Source organism: Benincasa hispida, chromosome 9, assembly GCF_009727055.1.
Source record: "Benincasa hispida cultivar B227 chromosome 9, ASM972705v1, whole genome shotgun sequence".
NCBI classification, from domain to species: Eukaryota; Viridiplantae; Streptophyta; class Magnoliopsida; order Cucurbitales; family Cucurbitaceae; genus Benincasa; species Benincasa hispida.
The window spans coordinates 88251914-88279821 of NC_052357.1; the positions used below are offsets into that span (position 1 = coordinate 88251914).

Below are 27908 nucleotides of genomic sequence, written 5' to 3' on the forward strand. Positions count from 1 at the left end.
CCAAAAAAAAAAAAAAACAATAATAATAATGAGGAGAAAAAAAAACCACCAACAGAGAAACTGCAAAAATGATCACTGCCAAAATATATTTCTAATCACAAGTGCAAGTACAATTACAAGCCTGATTGACCACATGCGCAAAAGGTAAGTCTCTCTTCAACAGCCAGCAGACATACCTAACCATAAGCGCATAAAGCACTTCCCAACCGTTAAAATTTGTAGGAAGCTTTAGTGGATAGACAAGAACAACCATACAAAACTACCCATGAACTCAAGTCCCAGCAAAAGAAAAGGAGGAACAGAAATCAGTGATCATTTATTAGACTAATTTGGAGGAGGAAAAAAACCAAAAGCATATTAATTGTTGACAAGTACACGAAAACACCATTGCATGATTTCTTTCTACAAGCACTCATAAATACATCTAAAAAAGAGGTCACAAAAGCACAGCCAATACATTCACCAAATCAGATTGATAGTCGGCATTCTACGCAATCAGGTGAAGCACATAAAGCATCTGCATCCAACAAGATAAACTGAATCAAACAACCAAGTTGAACTCACTTCATCAAATCAAGTCAAATGCAAAGGGCTCTGAATTAATTCAATATCAGATTAATAGAAACAACAGTGTGACAACCAAACAAACTGCCATACCATGCAAACACACACACACTTCAACATAAATTTCAAGACATTGATTAGTTTCAATTATGTTTGTCATCCATAGACAAACTTATTACCAATTAGAGAAAGAAAATGCAACATAAGTTACAAACTTCGCCAAGGAGTAAAATCAATGGTCTACAACAAAAATAAAATAAAACAGGAACAAAAAAATAGAACGTTTAGCTTCAAAAAAAACCACACAAAAAAAAAAAGGAAAAAAGAAGAACGTGTTTAAGCTACAAATTCAATAGATGCATAGGCCTTTAACTGAATAGCAATAACAAACATATGAAATTAAAAAATAACTGACCGTTAGTACATATGAAATGACAAAAATGAACAGTGCAAGAAGAATAGCTAAAATTTATAGAGCTCCAACTGTTCAAGGGAAAAGACTGCACGACTGTTACAGGTATGTAACAACAAACAGATAAAGGCTGTAAAAGACCTCATCGTTAATCTGGAAGGCTTCCAGGAAAACACCTGAAAGAGATTGAAGCTAAAGGGGTTTCCAAAATCTTAAAAATAGAACACAATTTCTACCAGCAATGGCGAGCAAAAACAGACAATTTCAAAAGAAACGCAGGCTTTATGCCCTGAGAAGTAACACTCCCCATAAGAATTATTCAATTCAAATTGGAAAGCCCAAAAAGACAGTCATTCCCTAGCTCAATCTTAAACACGTGAAAGCCATCAACAAAGACAAAAAGGCAAGGAGTGAAAAAGAGACCAAAGAAAAACATGTAGGGAGCAATGCACCAAAGAGTACGAGGATTGAAAGATAAAAATCCCCAAGTAACAAATAAAAAAGTGATGCAGGCTCATTTTCATACCTTAAAAAAATTATGATTTCCATCATATACTAATTAACAATTAGCTATTGTTTTTTATGGAAAACTGAAATGAAACAATACAAGAGCATATAAAAAAGAAAAGTGATAAGAGGGTACTGCTTAACTATCATGCCAAGCATAAAATACTAGATGAAGAAAAATAAACACTACTGGAAAGAAAAAATGCCTTCAAATCATTGAAATGAGGAAGCCTGTCATACAGAAGATTGCGGCTGGGCAAAGGAAAGTTTTCAAAACAACATATGACACAGAAACATAGAGACGCCATGAAGTAAGCTCCAAAATGAGAAGGAAAAGACAGGTAACTGGTAAGCCGTCCCTATACTCATTGTCCCGGAAAAAGGACTTGCATATTGCCAGCCTTCCCAATACCAAAAAGGTACGATGCAATAAAATTGTGAAAAAACAATATATGTCGATACCCATTTTGAGAACGACTTAGATCATCCAAATGAAACAAAAATGGTGCTAAAAGAAACCCTGCAGATCAATAAGAATGGCACTAAAAGCAAAATTTTACTACTTGGCAAAACAGCATGAGCATTACAAAAAAAAAAAAAAAAAAAAAAAAAAAAAAAAAACCGTCTCCTGGAAGATTTGAACTAATACACTTCTACAATAGCATATGAAAATATTAGAACATGAGATGTTAAGAAACAAAAGTAAAGCAACAAGGATGTATGAAAATTACATAATGCCAATGGAACAAACAAAATTAAAGGAGATCATAAATCATATCCACAAAAACAATAATTGGGGTACTGTTAACGCTAACAGTAGGTCAGTAACCGGCAAGAGCGTCATCAAAACAAAAAATAAATAAATAAAACACACGCACACCACACCACATGCACAAATTACAATGGACAAATGAAATAAAATCCCAGGGATGCAACAAACAAGTTAGTGAACGTATAAAGTTAAAACCATCAAATAGTAACCAAAGAAACAAATTTCCATTGCAGGTGGAAAAAAGAATGGACAACAGAACAGCAGTGATCATAAAGGACATGCTCGAAAATTACCTCAATAAAAAGGCGGTACGTTAGGGTACATGCCCCCAGGCGGCACTCGAGGCGCTGGTGATGTACCTGTCGTCTGTTGATGCTGATTCGGATAACCAGCCAAAGACGATAAACTATATGGCAAACTTTCGGGATAACCATTCGACGGCATTCCACCAGAGTTCGGGGGCAACCTGTACAAACCAGATCCTGTTCCAGCAGTGGCACTTCCGAGGCCGCCGGCTGCACCAACGCCCATACCAGAAAACCCAGATGACCCAGGACCACCATATCCTCCACCGTAAGGGACGCCGCCAAGCCCGCCACCATACCCACCAGTACCATTAAGAGAATTATGTGTCTGACTACCCATAGAAGACAAGCCCGGCCCTGGACCACCCAACGACGAGTTAATTGGATTATGACCGAGCTGTGGTGGAGGAGCATGGAGGCCTCCTGAAAATCCACCGTATGATCCAATGCCGACAGGTCCCCCATAATGTCCACCCATTGAACCAGGCAACGGAGCCTGCGAAGGCATACTCATCCCATCTCCATGTACACTACCTTGATTACCTACAGAGCCCTGAACACCATCAGGCCCAGCACCCCCAGGCTTTCCCTTTTTCCCATCGTTGGCATATTTACAGCTAACTTGCCGCCCTTCTATTGTTTTAATCGGGTCCACCAACGCCGCTTGCGCACCCTCCGGCTTCTTATAGACAAACAATGCATAACCCCTACACTTCCCCGTCTGCTTATCGAACCCCAAAGGCCCTTCTTCAATCTCCCCGTACAGAGCAAAATGCGAAAGCAATTTATCAGCAGCCATATCAATCGGCACATTAGCTACGTAAATTTTCCTCAACGACACATCGGGAGCATTCGAGTTAGACCCAGTATTCCCTGCGGCTGCTAGTTGAGTCACGGTAACACGCCCATCAATAGTTTTACTCGGTTCTTTCAAAGCCAATAGAGCACCATCCACATGCTTAAACGTAACAAATCCATACCCTTTCGACTTCCCCGTGGCTTTATCTAGGATAACGACGGCTTCTTCAAGTTCGCCATACACGGAGAAGAGCTTCCGGAGACCCTCGGTTGAAGTATCCCAACCAAGCCCACGAACGAAAAGCTTACGCTGAGCAACATCGTGATCAGCAACGGAACGTACGGCGTCAAGAACATCGGAATGGCGGGAAACCGCATCTTGAAGAATGTCGATGAGTTGATCCTGAGTGAACCGCTCGATGATCTTGCGAGCATCTTCCGTTGAAAGTTTTAATACTGAATGATCGGAATCGTCAAGAAGGACGCCATTCTCGTCCATCTTTCGCTTCTTGACGACATCCATGGCGGAGTACGGAACGAAGTGGATAACACATGGAGGAGTATTCGTAAACCCTAATAAAAACCTACAAATTTCCTAAACTGAGGTGTCGCTTATTGGGCTTTTTTGGGCCGATGTCATTCTTGGGCTAAGATGATGTTTATGGCCCACAGAAATAGGTGCATTTTCATATTTGGCCTCGTTAAATTGCGATTTAGTTCTGACTTAAATCGATCGAACTTACTTGATATTAGGGCTCTCATATTGTCAATTCAATGTTTGCTATTTTGTAGGGGATAAAAATTCTAATTTAAAGTACAGTATTCCCTTTCTTCGCTCTATAATGGCAACTCGTAAATATGATTTTAATAGTAGTCGACTCTACATCAATTAACGAGAGTAGTACACGTATTACACTAATATTACACCCAATAGTATATATATGCTTTTCAAATAAATAACATATACCATTTATGCTTTTCAAATAAATAACATATACCATTTTTTCTCAATGTCGTGATCCATCCCTAGTAATCATATGCAGTATTCCAATTGGTAGATGATGCTATTTCAAGTTTATAAGTCATTTATAAAAATCTAAAAACGTGAGTAAAACTAACAGTTGAATTAGTAATTTAATTTTTTAACTTTCAAATTTGTATTTTATTGGATATTTGATAAAATGTCTATGAATATTTAAACTTCTAGATTTCTATCAAAGTCACCAAAACTCATTTGTGTATTTTATACCAGTCTTGGGTTGATATGAGCAAATCGTCCTTTCACGTACGAAATATAACCAAAAAGAGGAGCCACATCCAACTTATTCATGGAAAATTAGTGTGAAGGTATCTTGGAGGAGGGTTGGTGGTTAAATATAAATTATTAAATGGGATTATTACAATACAACTTACTCATAATAATGGTTTCGTATAAATTAAAAACATGTACATCTCTTAGTGACCATTTGATACAAATGTAAAGTATCTCTCACACGATCTAATAAAGATAGACTGGTCAGGTACATTACGTGGACTCACCAAGCAATCTCTAGATCGTCAAGGGATTATCGGTTTACTTGTAGTATTTCTTTGCAATTTGTTTACACGTATCGTGTTTTGATCATTTGATACATAATTCTAAATCATATATGATCAACTGTGATCGTTGCATTTCTTTACTATTTCTATCGAGATTTTATTGATGTTGTAACTACATCTAGCATTATTAAGTTGATTAATATGATAAACAAGACCATAATTAATATAATAAACAAGATCATCACAATAAAAAGGAATAACTAGGTCAAATTTCTATATTAGTTATAAACCTTAAATTCGCACGACGCTTCTAGATATGATTTAAAGTAATCTACTGACAATAAAGTTGGGGTTCAATCAAGAGTTGCCATTTATCAAAATTAACCGTTATGCGGATTATAAAACTAAATTGTTATCTATCTCTTTGGATCAGTATTAAATTCATATCTTAAATACTCGATTGCAACACATATCCAGAGAATATGGATTAATTTTTTAAAATGTTAACATTATATCAAATAAAACACAACTTTTATCAAATCAAATTTTCATCCTCCGTGGTTAGACTATAAAACCGAATATTTTTTTCTTTTTTGTTTAACATCACAGAGATCTATTAAATAGTGAACAATGATTTTTTATCTGTCAATTTTCATTTTTTGATAAATTAACATTTTAGTATCCATATAGTGTGGCCGCAACTCCGACACTCAATTCAACAAGGGTTGAAAAGCACCATAGTAATGAAGATAATCAAATAGTATTTTTTTTTTCGTGGTTCCTTTCACTATTGAATTTCTACCATTTACCCTCCATCTCTTCTTTTTCCTCCGATAAACATTACCATTATATTGTCATTCGCAGTCGGCTCACATCATTTGTCGCTCCCTAATTATAGATAGTTCGTGTGTGATGACTTATGAAGTACAAATATTTCATGTGAGACAAAAAATCAGTATCAGACATATATCGGATACCGATACTTTCAGATACTTCTCAGATACGTATCTGACGTGCGATTTGACATATCTATATTTTTAGATACTTTTTAGATATGTATCTGACACGTGAATTGACGTATCTATTTCTATGCGTATTTTTTTTCTAAAGAAAAAAAAAAAAGACAAGTAACTCATATAATATTTCCCAATCTAAAATTAGACAATTTATTTAAAAAGCTCACTACTCGAGTCAAAAACTAAAAGGAAAAAAAAAAAAAAAAAAACCAAACCCTAAACTAGAATCATCTAATCTTCATATTCACATTCGAGCCCCCACAAAGTCCACCAAAATATAAACAATTTGGATATAGTCAACAATTCAATGAATAAGTTATTTGTTTATCTTCATATTTATCTCTCTAATTTTCTTATTCTTCTTTGTAATATGAGTCACTTTTCTATCGCATTTTATTAACTATTGTACTTTAACATCTCAGATGTTGCCTTTTTATATTGTATTTCAGTGTTTACATTATATTTTGTGCTATGATTATTAACTTGTATGCTAAATTTATTTATATCCTATATGTTTTTAAAGAAAAAAACGTATCTTCAACGTACCAGTATTCTCGTTTTTTAGAAATATATATTAAAAAATATATAAAAAATGACGTATCCTTAATCGTAACCATATCTTAATTTTTTTTAGAAATTGACGAATCACCGTATCCGATCGTATATGTATCATGTAGCCGTATCTGTGTCTATGGTTCATAGGTGATGACACTGGTAGCCAAATCACGATCAACAACAGAGAGTTACACCTATTATTGAAAAAGAGGAAACTATGGATTGACCCATAGTGCAACATGTCATAGATAGAATTAACAAACAATTGAACCTCGTTCGTAGCTCTAGCTTTTATTGTTAGTAGATTCCAACTGATGATGGAATCTATTTCAACTCAGGGGAAAATATATCAACTTTAATAGCTTCGAATTTATTTATGAAGGTATATAACTTTCTTAATTTGACTATTAAACGCAATCAAATGCTTATTAAATAAACTTGAACAGTTGATATGCACTATGTGTAAGTTTTAATCTATTGTCGTTTAAACAATAGTATTGTTATTTTTTTTATAATATTATATGTTAAATAAATAGGTTTAGATTAAAACGTCTTACTTAAATATACGTTACTAATGGATTGATTGGTACTTTTTAGTTTAAATGTTGGGAGTAAAGATGCCATGACATGTTGGATGACAATTAGGGGTCTTCAAAAAACTCGGTAACCCGATCAACTCGGACTACCCAACCCAAACCGCAAAGATTGGGTTGGGTTAAAAACGTTAAAAAATATTAAATTCGGGTTGGATCGAGGGTTACCCCATTCCATAGTCGGGTCGGGCCTAAAATATATATATATAAGTAATGGAAAAAACAGTCAAATTAAAAAAAAAAAAAAAAAAGAACCGGTGACCCAACCCAACCCAAATTTTTAGCCAATCCGAATTTTTGGGTTGGTCCACAAAAATCTTCCAACTCGGCCCAACACGGACTATGTACACACCTCAGATGACAAAAAATAGCCTAACACGTGAAACGATGCTTACATTGGCATGTATTGAATAGTTACGTTACATGTGAAATGAAAACGAGTTTTATCGTGTTGATCTTTTTGTAGTCACTCTTTATGTGCACCTAAGGGTTAAAAAAACATGTCAATGCACGATAATTTGTATGACTTTTTTTTATTATTATTAAATAACATCATAATTTGAACATGTTAATGGATATTTGAATAAATTGATTATAGAAAACGCTACAAATTAAATTATCAACTAAGATGTATCTATGAGGTTTCTATCAAGCTTGTAGCACTTAATTTATATACATGACCACTTATACAAATATAACATATTTTTGACGAACTGCAATAAGATGTTTGAAAATTATTTACTAATAATTTATTAATAGAATCATTAGTAAATTATCTGATCGAGACAAGTTAATTGAATAAAAAAACGTAAACATAAACACAATTTAATTGATCGAGACACCTGTTATAGGGGAAAAAAAAAGCACAATAATTTTGAATCTCCCACTACACGGGTTGAATTAAACTTTCAAAAGTACCCTAAAAAAAAATTGAAAAACACCCTCGTTAGATCTTGATGAAAACTATTGTTATTTTATTTAAGAAAAGAACCTATAAACTTTAAAAGATATATACATTTTTTTAAAAAATGTCTTTAAACTGAAAAGAAATGTTAAAAAATACCTTCACCGTTAGCAAGTGAATGAGAATTGTCGATACCTTGTTGCAAAAACATGCATATATGAACTTTCAAAAGTTGTATCGGTACACTTAAAAAGAAAGATTAAAAAGTGCCCTCATCGTCTGTCTATGACTCGTCGCCTATCTCTTTCTACTCAAATATATGGACCTAATACCTGTTTATTTTTGTGTTTTCTCTCTATCCCTTCTTCAATACCCTGTTACTCTGATCATTATGTACTGCTTGACCTTTGTTATCTAAAAAATGGGAAAAAAAACCACCTTTAGTGAAAATACTTAAACTACATCCAGAAGAAAAATATTAATGAAACCATCCATAGACATCATAACTTAAATATTTTACAAGATTGTAAGCCAGTGGTTGAGTGACTATTAATAGCCAAATACATTTTTTTTTTTATTATTTTTTTTTTTTATATTTCGCTATCTATTGTTTTGATGAGTTTAAAGGGAGATCTTGATCTTGAGATTTTTGTGATTAGACGAATGATAGAAAAAACGAGAGCATTTAAATGAACACAAAATACGGTGTATTTGTATAAATTATTTTAAAATTGGCTCTTTTCCAACTTAAACAATTTTAAATAAATAGATTACAATACTAATAGTAAGAGCATTCATTTTTTTTAATATTAAAAACATCAATGCAACTTTTGAAAGTTTGAGAACATTTTTAAATCGAGGTATTAACCGTCTTCATCCACATACATCATAAATGTATTTTTGAACATTTTTAACATATTATTGAAACTTTTAAATATTTTTGAAACAAAATATTAACGGGTTCCATCTAAAGCTAATGATAAGGTAGTTTTGAACATTTTTTGTCTTTTTAAATTTAAACTTTGGAAAGTTCAAAGATATTTTTGACGCAAAGTACAAAATTATTATTTTTATAATTTATCATAAAACAATATTATAAAAATAGGGCTGAAAGAGCAAAAAAAAGAAAAAACATCCAAATTAGAGAGAACAACATTCAACGATCATAAAGGAAAAATATAATCCCAAAAGACTCGAGACTCCTGAAAGGAAAGAGTAGCGATTTTGATAAACAAAAACAACTTCGAAAGACTCTTCAGGAGCCATATAACGAACTACGAGATTGCTCGACTTTAGACAATGGGCGAACGAGACAGCTCTCACTTCTCGAACAAGCCTTCTAATTTCGTCAACCACTGGATTAGTTATAGCCACGCGAACTGGATTTATGGATCACATTACTCGTATTTTGGGTGTCATTATTTTTTATTTTTCATGTGAGGAAATAATCGAGTTTTTATCTTTATTTATCTTTAATCCTTCAAATGTAGCCTATTCATTTACTTTTTTACCGCTGTCTTTTCAAAAGGCAAGTTTTTCAAACTTCTATACCCATCTTTTCTCCGGGGTCATATCTCATAAAATATAAATATATAAACCTCATATAAAAAAAGAGCTTCGAAATTTGACTAACATCAATACTTCCTTTTTAGAATATACTAAAATAACTACTTCATTAACAAAACTACAAAAGTGCAAATATATTATTTTAACGTCAATAACTTTTATTCTCTCACTAAAAGAATAAGCCCTTTTTTTTCCTTTTCCCAATAATTAGAGTCAATTTTCAAATTCAACCTAGTTACCCCCCCCAAAAAAAAAAGAAAAAAAGAACCACAAATCTTACATCACTCTTTGAAAAATAAAATTGATATATTCAACCTTAAAATTCCAACACAATATTTTCCACTTATGGAAAAGGTAAGAGATAATTTAGTATTAATATTTTTCAAAATTAAAATATTGGCAAACAAAATAAATAATTTTTTAATAAATTAAGTAAAACAATGGAATGGAATTGTCTCCAACAATTTTGCTAAATTGGATATTAATCATAATCAAAAACCAAAAAGGAAACAGTTTTACAAAAAAGGGTTGTCCAAAGCTTATCCATTTGATGAAAGCAAAATCATTAAATAGGGAGATGGATTTTGTTAATGGAATCTCCCTCTTCACTTGAATCCAATGAATTGCAGTGTGAAAGAAAATGAAATCAGAAGCTTTGGGGGTTTATAAAAATAATCCCAAAAAATGGGGGAAGGCCAAGGCAGAGTGGGTCGTGACTCAAAAATGGGGGAAAGCCCGAGTGGGGAAAGAGAAAGAGAAAAAGGGGCGAGAAGAAACGGTTTTGGTGAGAGAAAAGGCGAGTACTTGTAGATGGGTTTTGCCATTTGTTGTACTTGGGGCAACTGTTCCCTTTCTCAAAGCTATCTCGCTTTCTTGGCTCGGTGACCAACCCTGAAGAACTTGCTGGAGATGATGAGGATGGTGATGCGAAGGGAAAACGCTGTTCTGATTTTCCTTTGGACTTTTCTTCACATCGGTGCCATACCCATTACCATTTTCAAATCTCTTAACCCTAATTCATCTTGTGATTCTTGATTCCACTTGCATGTTGATGGCGAATGCACTGCCTAGTTGAGGTGTTTTTTTTTTTTTTTTTGTTGTGGGTTTGTTGTTTTTTTCTTTTTTTCCTTTTTTCTTTGTTGTTTGCCATTTCGACTTAGCTAGAAATGGATGAATGTGGTTTATATGTGCTGTTTGATGGAGTTGGATTGAGGGGAGAGATGAGATTCATGCGGTTTCTGACAATTGGCCTTGTGAGATTTCTGCAAATGGGTATGAATAGGTTTTTTTAGAATTTTGTTTTCTTCTTCTCGTTTGTCGGATTTCTGGAAACTGGTAATGTAGTTGAATGGTTTATGAGTTAATTGCTTGGATTTAGAATAGAGAATTTGATACAAGGACCTTTTGGAAAAGGGTATCTCATGCATGTTTGTTTCGTCTAATCATCTATTCTATTTGAAATGCCGAGTGTCAAAGAATGTAGGGATAGACAGAAACTGCTTGAGGGGGTTGAGCAACCGCTTTCATGGCTCAGTTCTTTGCTTTTGGCTCCAGGGAAGAGAAATAGGGGCGGGTAGTTTAAGAAGTTAGCCTTTCTGTGGACAATTAAAATGAGAATGTAGAAACGCCATTTCTTAACAAACTTATGAGATTTATGGACGAAGAAAGCAGGAGTCGCCCCTTCCACACATTTTTCTCTCCTTTTAGCTTACCTGGTCATTTGTTTTAAACAATAGGAAGAAGAAAATCCGAAGAATTATTTTCCAAAAAGTAAGGGCAAAGCATGCGAGAGAATTATTTCTAACTTGGCAGTCATTCTTTAATGTTTTTATCTCATCAATGTTCAAAACAAGCAACATGGATTGTCGGATCGTGGATGTAATTGACGAAAGATTTACGAAAATGTCAAAGAATATGAAAGTGCGGGTATCAATGACTTTCTTCACTTGCTTTATTTGAATTTTATTGAAGTGAAATGAAATTGGTGCTAACGGTATATAGAGTTTGAAGTAGTTTAAAATTTCAATTCTCTTCAAGGCTTTAGTGGCGTAGGAGTTAAGAGAAATGTTTAGCATGTCAAATTCCTTTATGCCTATCTTCTCTGCATATACATACGTACCACTCATTTTATTTATAGGACTCCATCTTTCTTATTACTTAATAATTAATGAACAATAAATAATTGGTACTAGAACATTTTCTCTTGCAGATTTGAGAGTACTTTCTCAGATGTGTTCCTTGTGCTATCCTAAATTATAGGAGCGTGTAGCACATTTTATTACTTTCTACCAGTGGCTACTCAACATAACCCTCCTTGTATAATATCATCATTGGCAATTGCTTTCACTATCTTTTATCCACATTCAATGTCTGATGTTATGTTATTACTTGTGTTCTTTCGTTTGGAGCTGATTTAAGTAAAAATTCTTATTTTTCTAAATGCTCAAAAGTATGGTTTGATTTCTTATGTTACAGGTCCTGCCTTCTGAATTAGTGTATGCATAGGGTGGATAAGTAAGGGTTGGTAGCTTAAGAAGCTTACTGATCCATCGTCATGGATTTCCAGGATGATGGCTTTGAGGGATCTGTAAACGAAGAAATTATTTTTAAGGAAGTTTTCTTTGGGAACGGTTCTAGCCGTTCCAATATGAGGTGCCCTCGCAAGACATTTAGTTATGAACATGGGCCCTGTAAAATTAACGATGCATCTTTATGTTCAAGTAGTGAACTCTCAACAGTGTCCAGTTATTCATACTCGAGAAATATAAAGCTTGATGAATGTTACAATCCTACGGAGAATATTAAGACCAGTTCTGCACCTGATAGTCTTCCATGCAAATGGACTTCAGTGGAAGGGGACAATGTGAATGCAAGTGCCAAGCGAATAAAACTGTCTACTGATGAAGCTTCTGATTCTGTGCCTAATCTAGTTAAGGTTAAGGAATCATCAGATAGTGTAAGAGATCCTGTTTCCACTAATTGCTGTCCAGTTGAGGACTGTGATTCTGAATCATTTACATTCCACATTGTAGAATCGTCTAGACAGGGAATTATATCAAGTTGCTATCTGCTAAAACACTTTGTAGAAAGGGACAGTAATCTGGGTGATCCTGATGCCAAACGAACATCATTGAATTTAGAAGGTAATGATGAACCCAATATGGTGAATAAAGTTAGTGCTTCGCCCGTTTCCCAAGAGAGCTCCATGACCAGGCTGTTGGTAGCAAGTCCTGATACACTCAATGAGAAGTTTGGATCTCCACTACATCTGGAGGTAGGACAAATGAAATTTCCATGCCCAGAACTGGATGCTTCCTTGAAGACAGATTTGAGTAGGGATCCCCGTCCTCTTCTCCACTATCATGTTGTTCACCTATTTATTGCAGCTGGATGGTCTATTGAAAGGGTCAAAAGACCTTGCAGGCGTTATATGGAAACAGTTTACAGATCACCCCAGGGAAGAGCCTTTCGTGAATTTTCCAAGGCTTGGAGGGCTTGTGGTGAACTTCTATTTGCTGACAGGTGTAGTTTTGTAAAGGAAGTTGACAGCAAAGAATGGACTGGCATTCATCAATTCTTATTTGATCTTTCTGACACATTGTTAAAGGTTGGGAAGGAAATGAATCAGTTAGGGGCTACAACTTCATTGGCTCAATGCTGGGTTATTCTAGACCCCTATGTGGTGGTTGTGTTCATTGGCAGAAAGATCGGTACACTTAGGAGGGGAGATTCAGTTAGGGCTACCTGTAGTATTGGGGTTAATGGGAACAATAAGACCGAAGCTTTTGTGACATTAACAAATGAAGACAATAGTATTTGTAACCTGTCTGCTGACAAAAATGCATCGCCACTACATGATAATTCACCATCTGCCAAGAGTGCATTGACAGAGGCTGCATTAAAAGATCTTGATGGGGGCAATTGTGCTTTTGATGAGCAAACCTGTGATACAAGTTTCTCTCATTACTATGGGCATACAGAAGATGGAACAATGAAATTTCTGACAAGGGTGTCTAATTATGACCCCAATTTTGGGAATGGTCTGAATTGCATGGGCAGTCATTGTAATGAACCTGGGAACAAGATAGACACTGAGGATTTAACTTCATTACCTGCTTATTTTTCAGGTTCCTCCTGCAAACCTAGATGTCTGGCTGATGGTCCTGTTCCATCTGGAAATTCAGATAATGTTGTCAGAATTTCTGGCCTTACATCTCCTGATGAGGATAGCACTTTATATTGTTCGGATGAACAGACCTCTGAAAATCATGTTGAAAAGCCTAATGAAATGGTGAAAAATGTACAAACGTGTTCCCTAGTAGAAGAAGAAAAGGTGGAAGTCCCACTCGATGATAAGGGGGATAATAATTTGGAAGAATCTCCAAATGACTGTCCAAACTATACAAGTGACGATTTATCTCATTCTTGTGCCTCAGGGGTTGTACAGAAGTCTTCACAAAATGAAGAAGGTGGGCTGCACTTTTCAGCATCAATGCTCAAAACAGAGAATAAAGTTCCTCCCATACATTCTATTTTGAAGAAGAAAGGGCGTCGAAAGTGTAAAAAGATATCTGAAATTAAACCTTCCTTGCCACCTCAGATTGATATTGTGAGTGTGACACCTGTAAAAAAAACTGAGTTGTGGGATATTGATGGGAATTGCTCTCAGTTAGATATGATTGAAGACCAAAAATCTCATATAGCTGATACTAAAATCGTGGACAGTCATGAGAAGAGCTTGTCTCTCAGTCCTATCTCATGCCATTCTGAGAGGAAAGGTTCAAAGTTCAAAAAGAATTTTGACAGTCTTAAAGGTTCAAAAACCAGAAAGAAGAAATTGAATGAATGTCAAATTGAAGATGATGACCTATTAGTTTCAGCCATTATTAGAAACAAAGATGTCAGTTCAAGTGCTGCCGGATTTTCCCATATAAGAAAATACTTAAAATCTAGAGCAAAAATGAACCGCAAAAGACAAAAGAGTAGTTGTAAGTTGCTCCTAAGAAGCTTGGGTAATGGGGAAAAGAATTATAAAGATGGCAAGTGGTATGCTGTAGGGGCCAGAACAGTGTTGTCATGGTTGCTAGATGCTGGGGTTATATCCTCAAATGATATAATCCAATACCAAAGCCCTAAGGATGGTAGTGTAGTTAAATATGGTAGAATCACTGGAGATGGCATCATCTGCAATTGCTGCAATGTGCTACTCTCAATATCTGAGTTTAAAAGTCATGCAGGTTTCAAATTTAATCGCCCTTGTTTGAATCTTTTCTTGAACTCTGGGAGGCCTTTCATGTTGTGCCAGCTTCAGGCCTGGTCAACTGAGTATAAGACAAGGAGAAGTAGGACCAGAACAGTTCAAGTTGATGAAGATGATCGAAATGATGATTCATGTGGGATTTGTGGTGATGGTGGAGAACTAATATGCTGTGATAATTGCCCCTCTACATTCCATCATTCTTGTTTGTCAATTCAGGTTTGTCTCTTCAATATGTGTGGTAATTTGATGATGAATCTCTCATGTATTCTTACTGCATACTAGATTTGCGATACTTGTACTAACTCTTTAAAACTACTTTAGGTTTTCTCATTTTCAATATGGTCATATTCATTTTTCTCTCTGCTTGAACATGTCAGAACTTAAAATTGTTCTGCAAGCTTCTTGAAATTTGTTAGCTGAATAGGCCACAGTTCTCTGGTAAATGGCATCATATCTTCACAGTGAACTGTAGGACGGAAATCTTAGTAGATGTAAAGCCACTGTGCAGGTTCTCTTATGGGGATTTGCTGATAGATTGAGTGGTTCTTTTGTGGTAACAGCGTTTTGATTTTTTGCAGTAAATTTATTAAACAAAATTTCTCTGAGTGTGTATAATTTTTATTGATTATAGAGCTATGGATTTCCAAATAAATTCAAACATTTTCAAAGACTGAAAAATTATGAAAAGCGAAGGATAAGACACAAAGGATAATTACAAAACTCTCAAGGTTACAAACATCCAAAAGAAGGTGTTAGATAACCTATAACCCCATAACCCCACCGGGGATTCTCCACCTCTGCAAAGTTCTCTATTTTATCTTGAGCCAGTTGTTTTATAAGTTAGCAATTAAGGCAGCCCTCCACAAAGCTCTACAAAGCTCTTTGATCATATCTAAACAGAGAATGGACACACCTCCAACATTGAACAACTTAATCCATTATATATTGTTGAACTGACTTGTAACTAATACAAATACGATGTTTTTTTTTTCCATCCAAGCTAGCTCATGTACCTTCTGAGTTGCGACTGATTCCATGGTTGGTAGAGTTGCATTAAGTTCATGTTCTTAGATGCACAGATTCTGTCTTACTCTTACTAGGCACAATTAGAAGAGCAAAAACCGCCAAAATTAGGTGCTAGATATGAGCGGCAATTGTAGATATTGCCAAGAGATCCGATTTTTATTTTATTTTATTTTTCCTTAGCAAGAAGCAAACTCTACAATACAAGGGAGCGAAAAAAGAAAATATAATTTACAATGGAAAAAAACGCAAAACCACGTGTGGCATAAAACTTGAAAAGAATATCCAACAAGGAGATCGGAAAGAGAACACCAACAAGAGGCCAACAAATGAACTGAGCCGAACCCAACATTGAAATGAGTAAAGGACTGCTCGATTGCATAATGGTGAGGAGATGACGAAGAAGCCAAAAACAACTAAAGACCGAGATCTCCTCTACTTCAATGTATGAATGTTAAAACTAGGGACTTTCCAGAATAAAAATCTTCAACCAATGACCAAATTAAAAGTACAAAAAGAGTCCACTTATTGCCAAATCAAAAAGATAATCAGGAAAGGTGCGAACTAGACTTAAAAACCCTAGAATGATAAAATGAAAATTTTACTGATAGCAACCAAAAAAAAGAAAAAAACCCAGCCACCCGCTCTTGAAGTCTATAAGAACTTAATAAATTTAGCATCAAGATTAAATCTTAACTCGAGGAAACAGGATAGTTTTTTTCATCTGCAATTTACCTTTATTGAAGATGAAAACTCGGGAGGAACTGAACTTGTCTTTGCAACTGGCGAATAAAGATCAATGTTCAAACAAATAATCTTGGACATCAACCGAGAATAAGTTTTCAAAAGCATGAACAAAAGAATCAATAGCATAAAGAACTTCAATTTCTCTTTAATTAACTTCAGATTCAGCTTCAGAATCAATATCATTAATACAAGAATGGAGGACAATTTCCTTGGGAGGAGAAGAACTAAAGGTGCTGTTAACTTGGCTGAAATTGCAAACGTGGTCATGGTCACATAGCATGACAAAAAGTGCTGATAACTTGGTTGATACTTTTATTTGCTCTTGGAAGTAGGCTAATGTTGGCGTCGTGTAAACAGACTACTGATTGACATTCGAGAGTGTGCCTATTTTTCTTAGCAATTTATTTGGTTTGAAACTTTGTATGTATCACTGGAAAACAATAAATCAAGCTTCTTATTTCCTGCAATGTATAAGAATCTCATTGTAGCTCTTTTCTCGGGCGATTGAGTTGGAGAATTGCTGGTTTTTGTTGTTGGTTAATTTCCAGTTTTCTACAATTAACTAAATGTCTATAACTATTGAACTTCTTTAGGAACTCCCTGAAGGCAACTGGTATTGCTTGAACTGTACTTGCCGGATATGTGGTGGTCTGGTGAATTATGAAGAGACTTCAAGTTCTTCTAATGCGTTAAAATGTTCTCAGTGCGAGCAAAAGTGTAATTCCTATGCCTACCTAGAATTGTTTACACACGTATACACATACATACACATATACATATACACATACATACACATATACATATACACATACATACACATATACATATACATATATACACACATACATATACATACATACACACACACACATATATATACATATNATATACATATACACATACATACACATATACATATACATATATACACACATACATATACATACATACACACACACACATATATATACATATACATATACATACATACATGTATATCTAGATAGATAGATATGTATGTATGTATGTGTGTGTATATATATATAATGTGTGTATATATACAAGAAAACTCTGTTAGTGCTTGATCGATTTATTGCATTTGATAATTAAGAATAATTGTTTTAAATGATGAAACTGTTGGAAATATTTTCAACTATAGCAAAATGTCACTGTCTATCATGATGATAGATGGTGACATTTTGCTATATTTGTAAATAAATTAGCTCATTTTCCTATATTTGAAAACACCCCTTTGATTAAACTCTTTCCTTTATATTTTATAAAGCTCGAAACTTGCATGCCAATTTCTGCAAGGATAACGCATTACTTGATTTGTTTGAATTTATAATTTAGGAAAAAAAGTACCTTTTTAGTCCCTGAGTTTTAAAGAAGAGGTGTTTGGCCCCTAAGGTTTCAAATTGGCCAATTTGATCCCTGAGTTTTAATAAATAGGTTTAAAAGGTCCCTGCTATATTAGTTAGGTATTTTTTATTTTATTTATACCAATATTACATTTTTTAAATAAATAAATAAAAAAAGAAATGTTCTCTCACCACTTTCTTCCCATTTTTTCTCACCTCCCTCGGTTTCTCTCCATTTTTCCCTCTCCTTCAACCCCACAAGAAGCTTTAAGATAAAAAAATCTCCCATGTTGCAATACAATTTTTTTTTTTTCTAATTCAAATATGATCCCACCGTCCCTTTGATTTAAGCTTGAGGACTTGAGCTTTTTTCAGCATGGGAGAATCAACTTTCTGGTGAGGTCTTGCTGACGATATTTATAGGGGTTTGTAGTTTGGAGGTATTGGACCTTTTGAAGAATGGGTTTTCCAGAGGATTTTAATTGAGGGAATTTATCTTCTTTGAATCTGTGGAGAACTGATTTACCGAGAATATTCACCATGAAAATTAGAAGAATTTGGAATTTGTAGAGTTCGTAACGGGGCAGAACAATTTTTTGGTCGTCGTCTGGAGTGTATTCTTTTGTTTCTCTTTGTTTTTTTCTTTTCATTTTCTTCATGCAAGCTTCCTTAATCCTTATCACCCCTCCTTCCTTTTTATAGTTGCTATTGTTGCTGAATATAATGTATTAGATGCTCTGTACCTTGGATTTGAGCTCCAAGAAATATAGTTAGTGATCATTCACAGTAATTCACCTTAATTTGGAACTCTAATTGTAGTAGGAGGGACATTTTAATTTGAAGAAGAGTAAGAATGGGAGGGAAATAGCCCGTGGGATTGAAGGCGAGGGAAAGATGGAGAGAGACTGAGGGAGGAGAGAGAAAATGGGAAGAAAGAGGTGAGAGAAAACATTTATTTATTATTATTATTTTTTTAATTTTGAAATTGTATTATTACTATTAATATAATTAAAAAAAAAACCTAATTACTGTAGCAGGGATGTTTTAAACCTATTTATTAAAACTCAAGGTTTCAAATTGGCCAATTTGAAACCTTAGGGACCAAACGCATCTATTCTTTAAAACTACTTGGGGGCTAAAAGGGTACTTTTCCCTATAAATATTTCTGCCTAAGGACTTCTTTTTCATCAATTATTTACTGCCTCTCCACCCCCCTCCTCGTTATAGATATTGTGAGGGAACAAGTTTAATCAGTAGAATAATATGCACTAAAAGGACCAAGCTGGGAAAAGCAATCCCAATGGCACTAAAAGGAGTTGAGAAAGAGACCTTTTATTGAATTTTAGGTTAATATTATGCTAAGCACATCATTTAATATCCTTGTAGAGGCAACATGGTAAACTTAGAGTCTAATCTGTTGCTCAGCTGTTGTAGATTGTTGGCATCTTGAGGAGGATTTCCCCCCCTTTCTATTTGTGCTCAAGTTCTTATGAGGGAACTCCTGAAAATGGGGTATCGCATCCTTCTAACAACTAGTTGTTGAAACAGATCATGGGCAATGCCTGAAACAAAAAGACATTGATTCTGGAGTAGAATCTCATATTTGGTTTTGTAGCTGGAGTTGCCAGAAGGTATTTTTGCATGATTCTTGTGTCTTATTATTTCTATTATGGATGACAAATTTATTGGATTTGGTGAAAAATGGCATGATGCCTTACAGATGTAAATTTAAAAAGATTTCCAAAAAAAAAGAAAAAAAAAAGAGCAAAGATATTCCAAACAACAAACATTTTCAATTGCCGAGTTCGTCACAGATGACATGCCTTTGATTTTGGCGTTAGTTAGCTTGTACATCATATGATTGATGTTGTTGACCTATGTAATGCATGCCTACTGTGTCTTCTTTAAAATGTGTTCTGATTGTGACCATTTATTGTTGATCTTACTGATTCTGATTATTTACATAATGTTGTTCACTGATGTGCGCAGATCTATACTGCTCTTCAAACACGACTTGGATTGATTAATCAAATTGCAAATGGACTTTCATGGATGCTTCTTAGATGCATTCATAACGACCAGAAAATTCTGTCTACCCCACGCTTAGCTATGATGGCAGAATGCAATTCCAGATTAGTAGTGGCTCTTACCATCATGGAAGAATGCTTTTTGTCCATGGTAGATCCAAGAACGGGAATTGATATGATACCACATCTGGTGTACAGCTGGAAGTGAGTACCTTTTTCATTTGCTTCTTTTTCTTTCTTGGTAAGAAACGTACTTTTTATAATCAAAATGGACAATAGAAGGAGAGAAAATGATACATCCTCTCAACCCAAAAACCAAAGGAGGTCATAAGAGTACCTCCTCTCCTCCCAAAGGAGGTAAGAACTCATTTGTTTCTCTTTCTTTATTTGGTAAGAAACTTACTTTGTATAATAAAAATGGAAAATTCAAGGATTGAAAAGGATACATCCTCCAACCTACAAAAACCAAACCAGGTCACAAGAGTACCTCCTCTCATCAATATTTAGTAAAGAGGGGGTGTAATTTCAATATAATTTGATCACCAAAAATCTGCATTAAATTTGAGAAATTCCCCAAAATCTGAAAAACTAAAACTGTCTTAAAAGATCTTGCATTTCTTCCCAGCCACAATTTCCAAAAGCAGGTTTTCTCACTTTTTTCACAAGTGTTTTGGCTTTCATATTGAATGGCGCACCATGGGTACCACATTTATTTATGGTCACATTTGTCTAAAGATCCTTTTCTTTGTGAATCAACCTCCAAAGCCATGCAAGGAGGAGCATTCTTCCCTTCTTTCAAAGATTCTATTCCAAGACCGCCTGAAACAAGAGGAAACCAACAAGGCCCACCTTTAACAGCTCAAGCACCATCCCAAATGAAGTCTCTAATATAATATATGGGCTCAAGAAATTTTGTGGGGGCTTTGAAAAGAGAGAAATAGTATGGAAGAATTAATCGACCCAAAGTGAGTCCGCCTCCTTTAGAAATGGCAATGTTTCTTTATTTTGCCATTTTGGCCTTGATTTAATCCAAGAATGGCCCATGAAGAGTCACCCTTAGATTTTTCTCCAAGAGGGCTGCAATTTGGTCTTTGGGTTCCCAAGAATGGCCCATAATTGAAAGGCAGATCCCACATCATAAAAAAAAAAACTAAAATCAAAACAGATATTTGGTCCCTTGTTAGATTTCATGTCCTCTTTGGGCTTCGATATCGAAGGTTTTTTATTATTATTCGTTAGGATATTGCACAATTGGAGCCCCTTTCTTTAGTGGTCTCCTTTATAAAAAAAAGAAAGATAAGCTATAATGTTTAATAGGGTGCGGTCTCCTTTATAAAAAAAGAAAGATAAGCTATAATGTTTAATAGGGTGCTTAATTTTGCACCAAGAGAAAGCAGTAAAAAGAACTGATTCTAAAAATGTATCAAAAGAGGAAAAAGAGTCACTAAACAGACGACCATTTCTCTCGCTCCAAAGTAGCCAGAAGAAAGCACACAGCGGAGCCAGCCAAATCATCTCTTTAGTACCACCAAATGGATGACCCACCAACAAAATAGCAAGAAGGTCAAAAATAGAATTAGAGCATGGCGGAGAATAACCAAAAGCCTCCGTAGTCATGGTCCAAAATCTAGATGCAAAAGGGCCATGCATAAACAGTAGTAAGAAGGTAAAAAATAGAGTTAGGACCTTGAACACCTTTTCTTTCTTTATTATTTCGTTTGTTTGTTCTTATTAAAAAAATATTATTTCGTTTCTTAAATCTGGTGGCAAGTGTTTAAGACGATGGATATTTTCATAACTCTCCAATTTTATCTAAGTTGCTATTGCCTAGCCAAGTACCTATGTCGAGATAATCTTCATTTTCCCAACACAAAGAACAAATCGAAGGCATGAGATACTGCTAATGGGAGCTTTTTCTGCAAAATCTCAGAAGAGTTAAGACTCCGATTAAGAATGAACCATGTTGGGATATTAACTTTTGTCGGATTCCGTGAAGCCAAGTACCTATTTTGGTTGGCAGTTTTCTATAGCATCAAGTTTTTCAGTGTTCCAAATTGTCTTACCTGTTCCTTCAAACTGTCATCTGTTAAATCTTTTACAGAAACATTTCTCAACTTCTTTCTATTCTCTGATGTGATGTGCAGGTCTAGTTTTCCTCGTCTGGACTTTCATGGATTTTACACCGTGATACTCGAAAAAGATGATGTGCTGCTATGTGTAGCTTCTATCAGGTACCTTAAATTATTATTTATTAATGTTTTATCTTTAAAATTTAGGTTAAAATATCATTTTGGTCCTATACTTTCAATTTCATTCCATGTACTTTCAAATGATATCTTTGTACTTGTAAATCTTAAAAAAAAGTCATGGTTGTTTTCCCAAATAAAATTAGTCTCTATTGCATTCCCTTAGTTTGGAAAATATATTCACGTAATGTCCATTATTTTGCAGGTAGATTATTATTATTATTATTTAACCAATTTTGACAAAAACTAACTTTGAAGGACTAATTTAAGATTTATTGAAAATAAGGGGACTAACTTTCAATTGAAAGTACAAGAACTAAAATAGAATGAAATCTAAAGCAGGGACCAAAACGATATTTTAACCTAAAATTTATTTGTCTTGGCCTATTGAAGTATCTTACTTCTTTTTCTCATCCAAATAGAAATACTCAACTAACAGAATGAACGTACCATATTATTGTCAACATTTTAAACAATAATATGGATCATTTTTGTCAATGTTTTAGTTCATACGTCCCTGAAAGAAAAATATGAACTTTTTCAACCAAACCGAATCATTGGAAGCAATTCATTCTTTACTGCACCTACATTCTCAGCCTATGTATCTTGACCAACAATAAACTCCCTAAGTGAATGGAGGCCTCAATCTCTGACGTCAATGGAAAGCTTAACACTTCAAAGTAAAAGAGGAAAAAGTACACTGTAAGGGAGTGAATGTATGAACATATAATATAGTTTAAATCTTGGTTTTCATCATATATATATTTTAATAATTATGTAAATTAGTTCCAAACTTTATTTTCCGCAACCTGGCCTTATTCGATGCTTTGCCAGAAAGATGGCTGGATTTCAGCTCCTGCAAGTTATTCTTTTGAAATTATTTTATTCTATTTTTGGTATTTAGTTGTCCCTTTATGTGTTCTCCCTTCATACAGATGTGGTGAAGATAGTACTCTGCCTAATGCTTCTTTTTTGTTTTTTTTTTTCTTTGTTTTTGCTATTTTAGGACATAAGTAGGAACATAAATAGGAACCTGAAACTTACCCCTCTGTTTTTTTTTTCTTTGGGTTAGAATCTAATCATGGAATGAGATAGACCCTATATGCATTGTTATTGTCGATTCTTATTATGGAGAGCACTTTATTGATTTTATGACTTCTTGAGTATTTGTGACCTTTAATAAGTACGGATCTGAGAATATCCAAATGTGATCTTTTATTGTACATAATAGAGTTCAGCTGATGACATTCTTTTTCTAACAATATTCTTACAGTTTTTCCCTTCCAAACAATATTCTTACAGTTGTTGAAAGAAACTAAAAGTCGTACTTGTTAATTTACCTTGTGAGCTCCTTTAAAGGCCTGGAGTCCTACTTTCAACACAATGCTGCCATATTAGCCACCCTGCATTGCTCTAACGGTCAATAAGGGACTATGTAAATAATAAGGGGATTTGTGAGAATGATTTCAAGTCCTGGTAGTCACCTACCCATATTATCCCACGCATCATCTTGGCAACCAATGTAGTAGGATGAAGTGGTTGTCTTGTGAAAATATTTGAGGCGTGTGCAAACTGCAACCTTTCCAAACACTCGGGGATATTAAAAATGAGACACAATGATATTTGTTGTTGATTCTTGTCGAGACAGTAGCTAGTAACTTTGCAGCTAGTACTTTTTATTGCTTTCTCACCATCGATTACTTCTATATATCTGATGACTTTGAAGAACATTTCTCTATTGGAAATATTATATTTTTTAGGGTTCCAACTGTTTGTGACCTATTACAAATATAGTAGGCATTTTCCATGTTTATTTAAACTTTCTTGTTGCAGGGTACATGGATCAGAATTGGCTGAGATGCCCCTTATTGCAACTTGTAGTAAATATCGACGTCAGGGAATGTGTAGGCGTCTACTGAATGCTATAGAAGAGGTACTTTTCCATGCCTTGCCATGAAACTTGTTGATGGTTTTATTCATCATATTTTCTACATGAAACAAGTTCAACGTTCATTGTTGAAAGGAGAAATGCAATGAAGAGAAAGAGAGAGTTATGTAACTCACTAATTAACCTTTATAATAGATCACGAGTCTGGAAAATCAAAGAACTACTCTACAGTCTAGATGCCTAACCCTAATTTTAATTACTAAGAGAGAGAATCCTATAAAAAAAACTAAGGGAGAGTGATTTTGAGTTATCATTATTTTATCTTCACTCCCTTTGGGAGTTTGTAACCATTAAACATTTATTCCTTTTCATTATACCAATGTGATTGTGAAGAGTTTGCATGGCTACAACTTTTTGTTCTTTTAAGAAGCATTAGAAAGTTTCATTTCAGATGGCTACAACTTCTCATAACAGCTTCATCGTAAAAGTTGAGCAGTAGTCTCTGTTACTTCAATGAAAATCTTGTCTCATGTTTCTGGAAAAAGGAAAAAGAAAAAGCTTCAGCTTAAAAGGGCTTCAATCGAGGGGAGGAGCTAACCAAACCCTAGACTTTTACATTTGAGCTTACGTTGAGAAAAATGAAGAAAACAAAGTGGGCCTACAAAACAACTCAACAAGAGGAGCCAACCAAAACTTGTACCAACATAGACTAACTTATACGAAAAGGGTTTCTAAGGATACCTATCAAACTCCATGAAGTTGATGCCAAATAGATCTATTAAATCTGATTCAAGATCAAACCTCTACCCAAGACCCCTCAATCCCTCCACAAATTTTCCTATTCTTCTCAAGCTAAGACTCCCAAAGAATGGTAAAGAAAATAGCACACTGAAGGAAACAACCTTTATCCTGAAATGGTGTATGGAAGACCACCTTTTCCAACGTAAAATATCAACCTTCATTTTGAGCCCAAGCAAACTCCAAAATCCTTTCAAAAAGTTGTAACATAGGTCTCCATTCCTTCTCACTTCACTATCCCTATTTTAACTTCTGAGCCTGGGATTCTATTTGAAGTCTCCTCCCAATATCAAAAAACCTGAACTGATTATGGAACAGCAGCAGTTTTATTTATTTATGATTTTTTTTATGAGGAATATTGATTCCATCATTTCATTGAAAATATGAAATTACAAAAGAAAGGCAAACCATGTGCCCAAGGAATTACAAAAAGCACTTCCAATAGAATATATAAGAGATGTGGTGTGAGACTAGAACTAGGGTAGTATGAAGAGAATTGGCACAGCAGTAAGCAATTACGATACTTTTGCAGGTCCTCTCTGGTCACTTAGTTGTTGGTGGTAACACTTCAATTTTGGATTTTGTATATGCACATTTTTGTACATCCGGTGTAGATTTTTCTGTCGAAGTCTCGTTTCATCGTTATTTTTGTTGGTGTTTCAGATGCTATTGTCTTTTAAGGTGAAAAAGCTTGTGATAGCTGCAATTCCTAGTCTAGTGGAGACGTGGACTGAAGGTTTTGGCTTCGTACCTGTAGAAAATGATGAGAAACAAAGTCTTCACAGGTTCAATTTGATGGTGTTTCCCGGAACAGTACTCCTAAAAAAGGCACTGTATGTAAGTGGTGGCCAAAATACAGAGACAAGAGAAGGCAAGTGTCATGTGTTCCCTATACTAGACTCATCTATTATGTTAACTTTCAGTTAACTATATTTATCTCTTTAAGTAATTTTATTGATTTAGAAATATATAAGGAAATGATATAACATTATTTCATTTGAATGGATCAACTAAATCAGTAATTCATTCAGGAGTACAACTTGACACTGATACGAAACGACAATGCGATTCCAACGACGCATGTCCTAGAATGGAAATGAAATGTTTAAATTATCTAGAGTTACAAGAACACAATGGTGAAAAGATGATGGACGATCACAAAGGAATTTCAGCTCCGATTGATTCATCTACATTGCAGTTGGTTGAATCAAATGGAATGAATACTTCTTCAGCACAAAAGCCTGTTGAGTCAGTACTACAATCTGATGGAAACTGTTGCACTGACATAGTTGGTGGCAAAACCGAAACCCGCACCCACGAGGCGAAAGAACCATTAAAAGTAGAAGTTGGCATAGAATGTGACATTCAGGTTTCAGAAGGAAAGAGCTGGGATGAAGGAGTTCATGCAGCCGCAATGACGAGATTTGTAGAACCTGTTGTTCTAACATAGGTAATGCAGAGGCAAAAATCAAACTTTAGGAGAGGAGGGGGAGTAGAATTAAAGAGGTGAAGTCAAGGAAATGAGTTTGCAGGACCATTTTTCAAAGCTGTCCAGTGAACATGAATTTCCCCAATTAGAGAACGACCGACCAAGTTTCAGGTTAAGATGGTTTTTCTGAATGTAGGATCCTCAAGTATGTATGTAAAACGAAGCATCTTTTTGTAGCCTGGAAACAGCTCCATTGTTGAATGAAAAAGAAAAGATGAAATCTGATCCTATATAAAGAAAACTGTTTTCCTTGCAGACAACAATCTTATGTTTGAAACTTTGATTGATTGTTTTTTCCTCCTCTCTCTCTCTCGAAGGTACCATAGTTATTTATTATTTTTTTATTTTTGAATTAAACCAATTTCTTCATGATTTGCATATATATATATTTTTAATTTCAAGAGTTGAGATCTTAACCTTGATAACAAATCAAGAAGAAGCTAGGGGTTAGTTTTTTGTTTTTAATTTTTGAAAGTTAAGTATATAAATATCTTTTTACTTTGTTATTTATTTTTTACTCATGTTTTGACCAAGTCAAGTTTTGAAAATTAAAATAAATAATTTTTAAAAATATATTTTTATGTTTGAATTTGACTAAGAGTTCAACTCAATGAATAGATTCAACTTTTCAAAACTAAAAGTAAAAAGAAAAGTTTCCAAATGAGGTCAATGAATAGATTCAACTTTTCAAAACTAAAAGTAAAAAGAAAGTTTCCAAATGAGGTCTGAGTTTTAAAATGATTTGAGGTTGGAGTTTCTTTTTGGGATTTTTATATAAATGTTTATTTAAAAAAAAAAGGTCTTTTAGTGTTATTTTGGGTTGTTTAACCATTTTTTATATTTATTTATATTCATTTTTTATATATATTTTTCCAATTTTCGAAACTCCATTAATGATGAAGAGAAATATATTATTATAATAGATAAATACTATTTTTCCCATTTATTTAAGTTTGTTTTTTATATTTATTTTCCCAATTTTCGATGTAATGAATAGAGAAATACATTTATTATGGAAAAAGAAAATGTAGTTATTTTTTCTCATTTCAATTGGAGAGAGAAGATATATATTTTTTTCATTTTCATTTGAAAAGAGAAAATGATATTTAATATGATTTTATTTTTCATTTCATTTTTTATGTTGATTGTTGATATTATGTGGTATATTCCATTGTTTGTTTTGAGGATTATGTGATATATCACACGTTTGTAATATATTTCATCGTATTTTGAAAATGTTCCAACAAATATATGAAATACCCTGGTAAGATATATACTCAAATACAACTTTGGTTTCATAGTAACTTGTTGAATTTTTCTAACGAATTCATGGTTATTTTTAAATATACATTCGAACATTATATATACTAATAAATATATGAAATTTAAATATATCGAAGTGAGATAATTATATCCATATGATAGTATAACATAAACTACAATATATTTCAACATAGAACATATATATAAGCGTACATATCATAAAATATAAATATAGAGAAATATCATTTTTCCATTTATTTATGTTTGTTTTTATA

The 27908-nt window shown here is 34.2% G+C and overlaps 2 protein-coding genes across 4 annotated transcripts; one reads left to right on the plus strand and one right to left on the minus strand.

Moving 5' to 3' along the window:
* Positions 1 to 248: 248 nt before the first annotated feature.
* Positions 249 to 3925, minus strand: LOC120086834 (UBP1-associated protein 2C-like). Its single transcript, XM_039043640.1, has 2 exons — positions 2549 to 3925; positions 249 to 517 (listed from the first exon to the last, which is right to left on the minus strand). Exon 1 carries the CDS (start codon positions 3879 to 3881, stop codon positions 2550 to 2552), a length of 1332 nt encoding a protein of 443 aa, XP_038899568.1. The 5' UTR covers positions 3882 to 3925; the 3' UTR covers positions 249 to 517; position 2549.
* A 6141-nt stretch (positions 3926 to 10066) lies between these two features.
* On the plus strand, positions 10067 to 26630 carry LOC120086236 (increased DNA methylation 1). 3 transcript variants are annotated; one of them, XM_039042782.1, is made up of 9 exons: positions 10067 to 10607; positions 12007 to 15007; positions 17155 to 17278; positions 19471 to 19553; positions 19912 to 20153; positions 22094 to 22180; positions 24029 to 24128; positions 25545 to 25752; positions 25913 to 26630. In XM_039042782.1, exons 2-9 carry the CDS (start codon positions 12086 to 12088, stop codon positions 26329 to 26331), a joined length of 4185 nt encoding a protein of 1394 aa, XP_038898710.1. In that variant the 5' UTR covers positions 10067 to 10607; positions 12007 to 12085; the 3' UTR covers positions 26332 to 26630. The 3 variants fall into 3 exon arrangements, with proteins under 3 accessions (XP_038898710.1, XP_038898711.1, XP_038898712.1); XM_039042783.1 differs by having other exon boundaries at positions 10067 to 10507; XM_039042784.1 differs by lacking the exon at positions 10067 to 10607 and adding an exon at positions 10649 to 11457.
* The last annotated feature ends 1278 nt before the right edge of the window (positions 26631 to 27908 follow it).

Bases quoted from the DNA above. Each gene is read 5' to 3' on its own strand.
- LOC120086236 (XM_039042782.1), top strand. From the start codon at position 12,086: ATGGATTTCCAGGATGATGGCTTTGAGGGATCTGTAAACGAAGAAATT. The intron at 15,008-17,154 runs GTTTGTCTCTTC...GAACTTCTTTAG, and splicing joins ATTCTTGTTTGTCAATTCAG to GAACTCCCTGAAGGCAACTG. The intron at 25,753-25,912 runs GCAAGTGTCATG...TAATTCATTCAG, and splicing joins AAATACAGAGACAAGAGAAG to GAGTACAACTTGACACTGAT.
- LOC120086834 (XM_039043640.1), bottom strand. From the start codon at position 3,881: ATGGATGTCGTCAAGAAGCGAAAGATGGACGAGAATGGCGTCCTTCTT.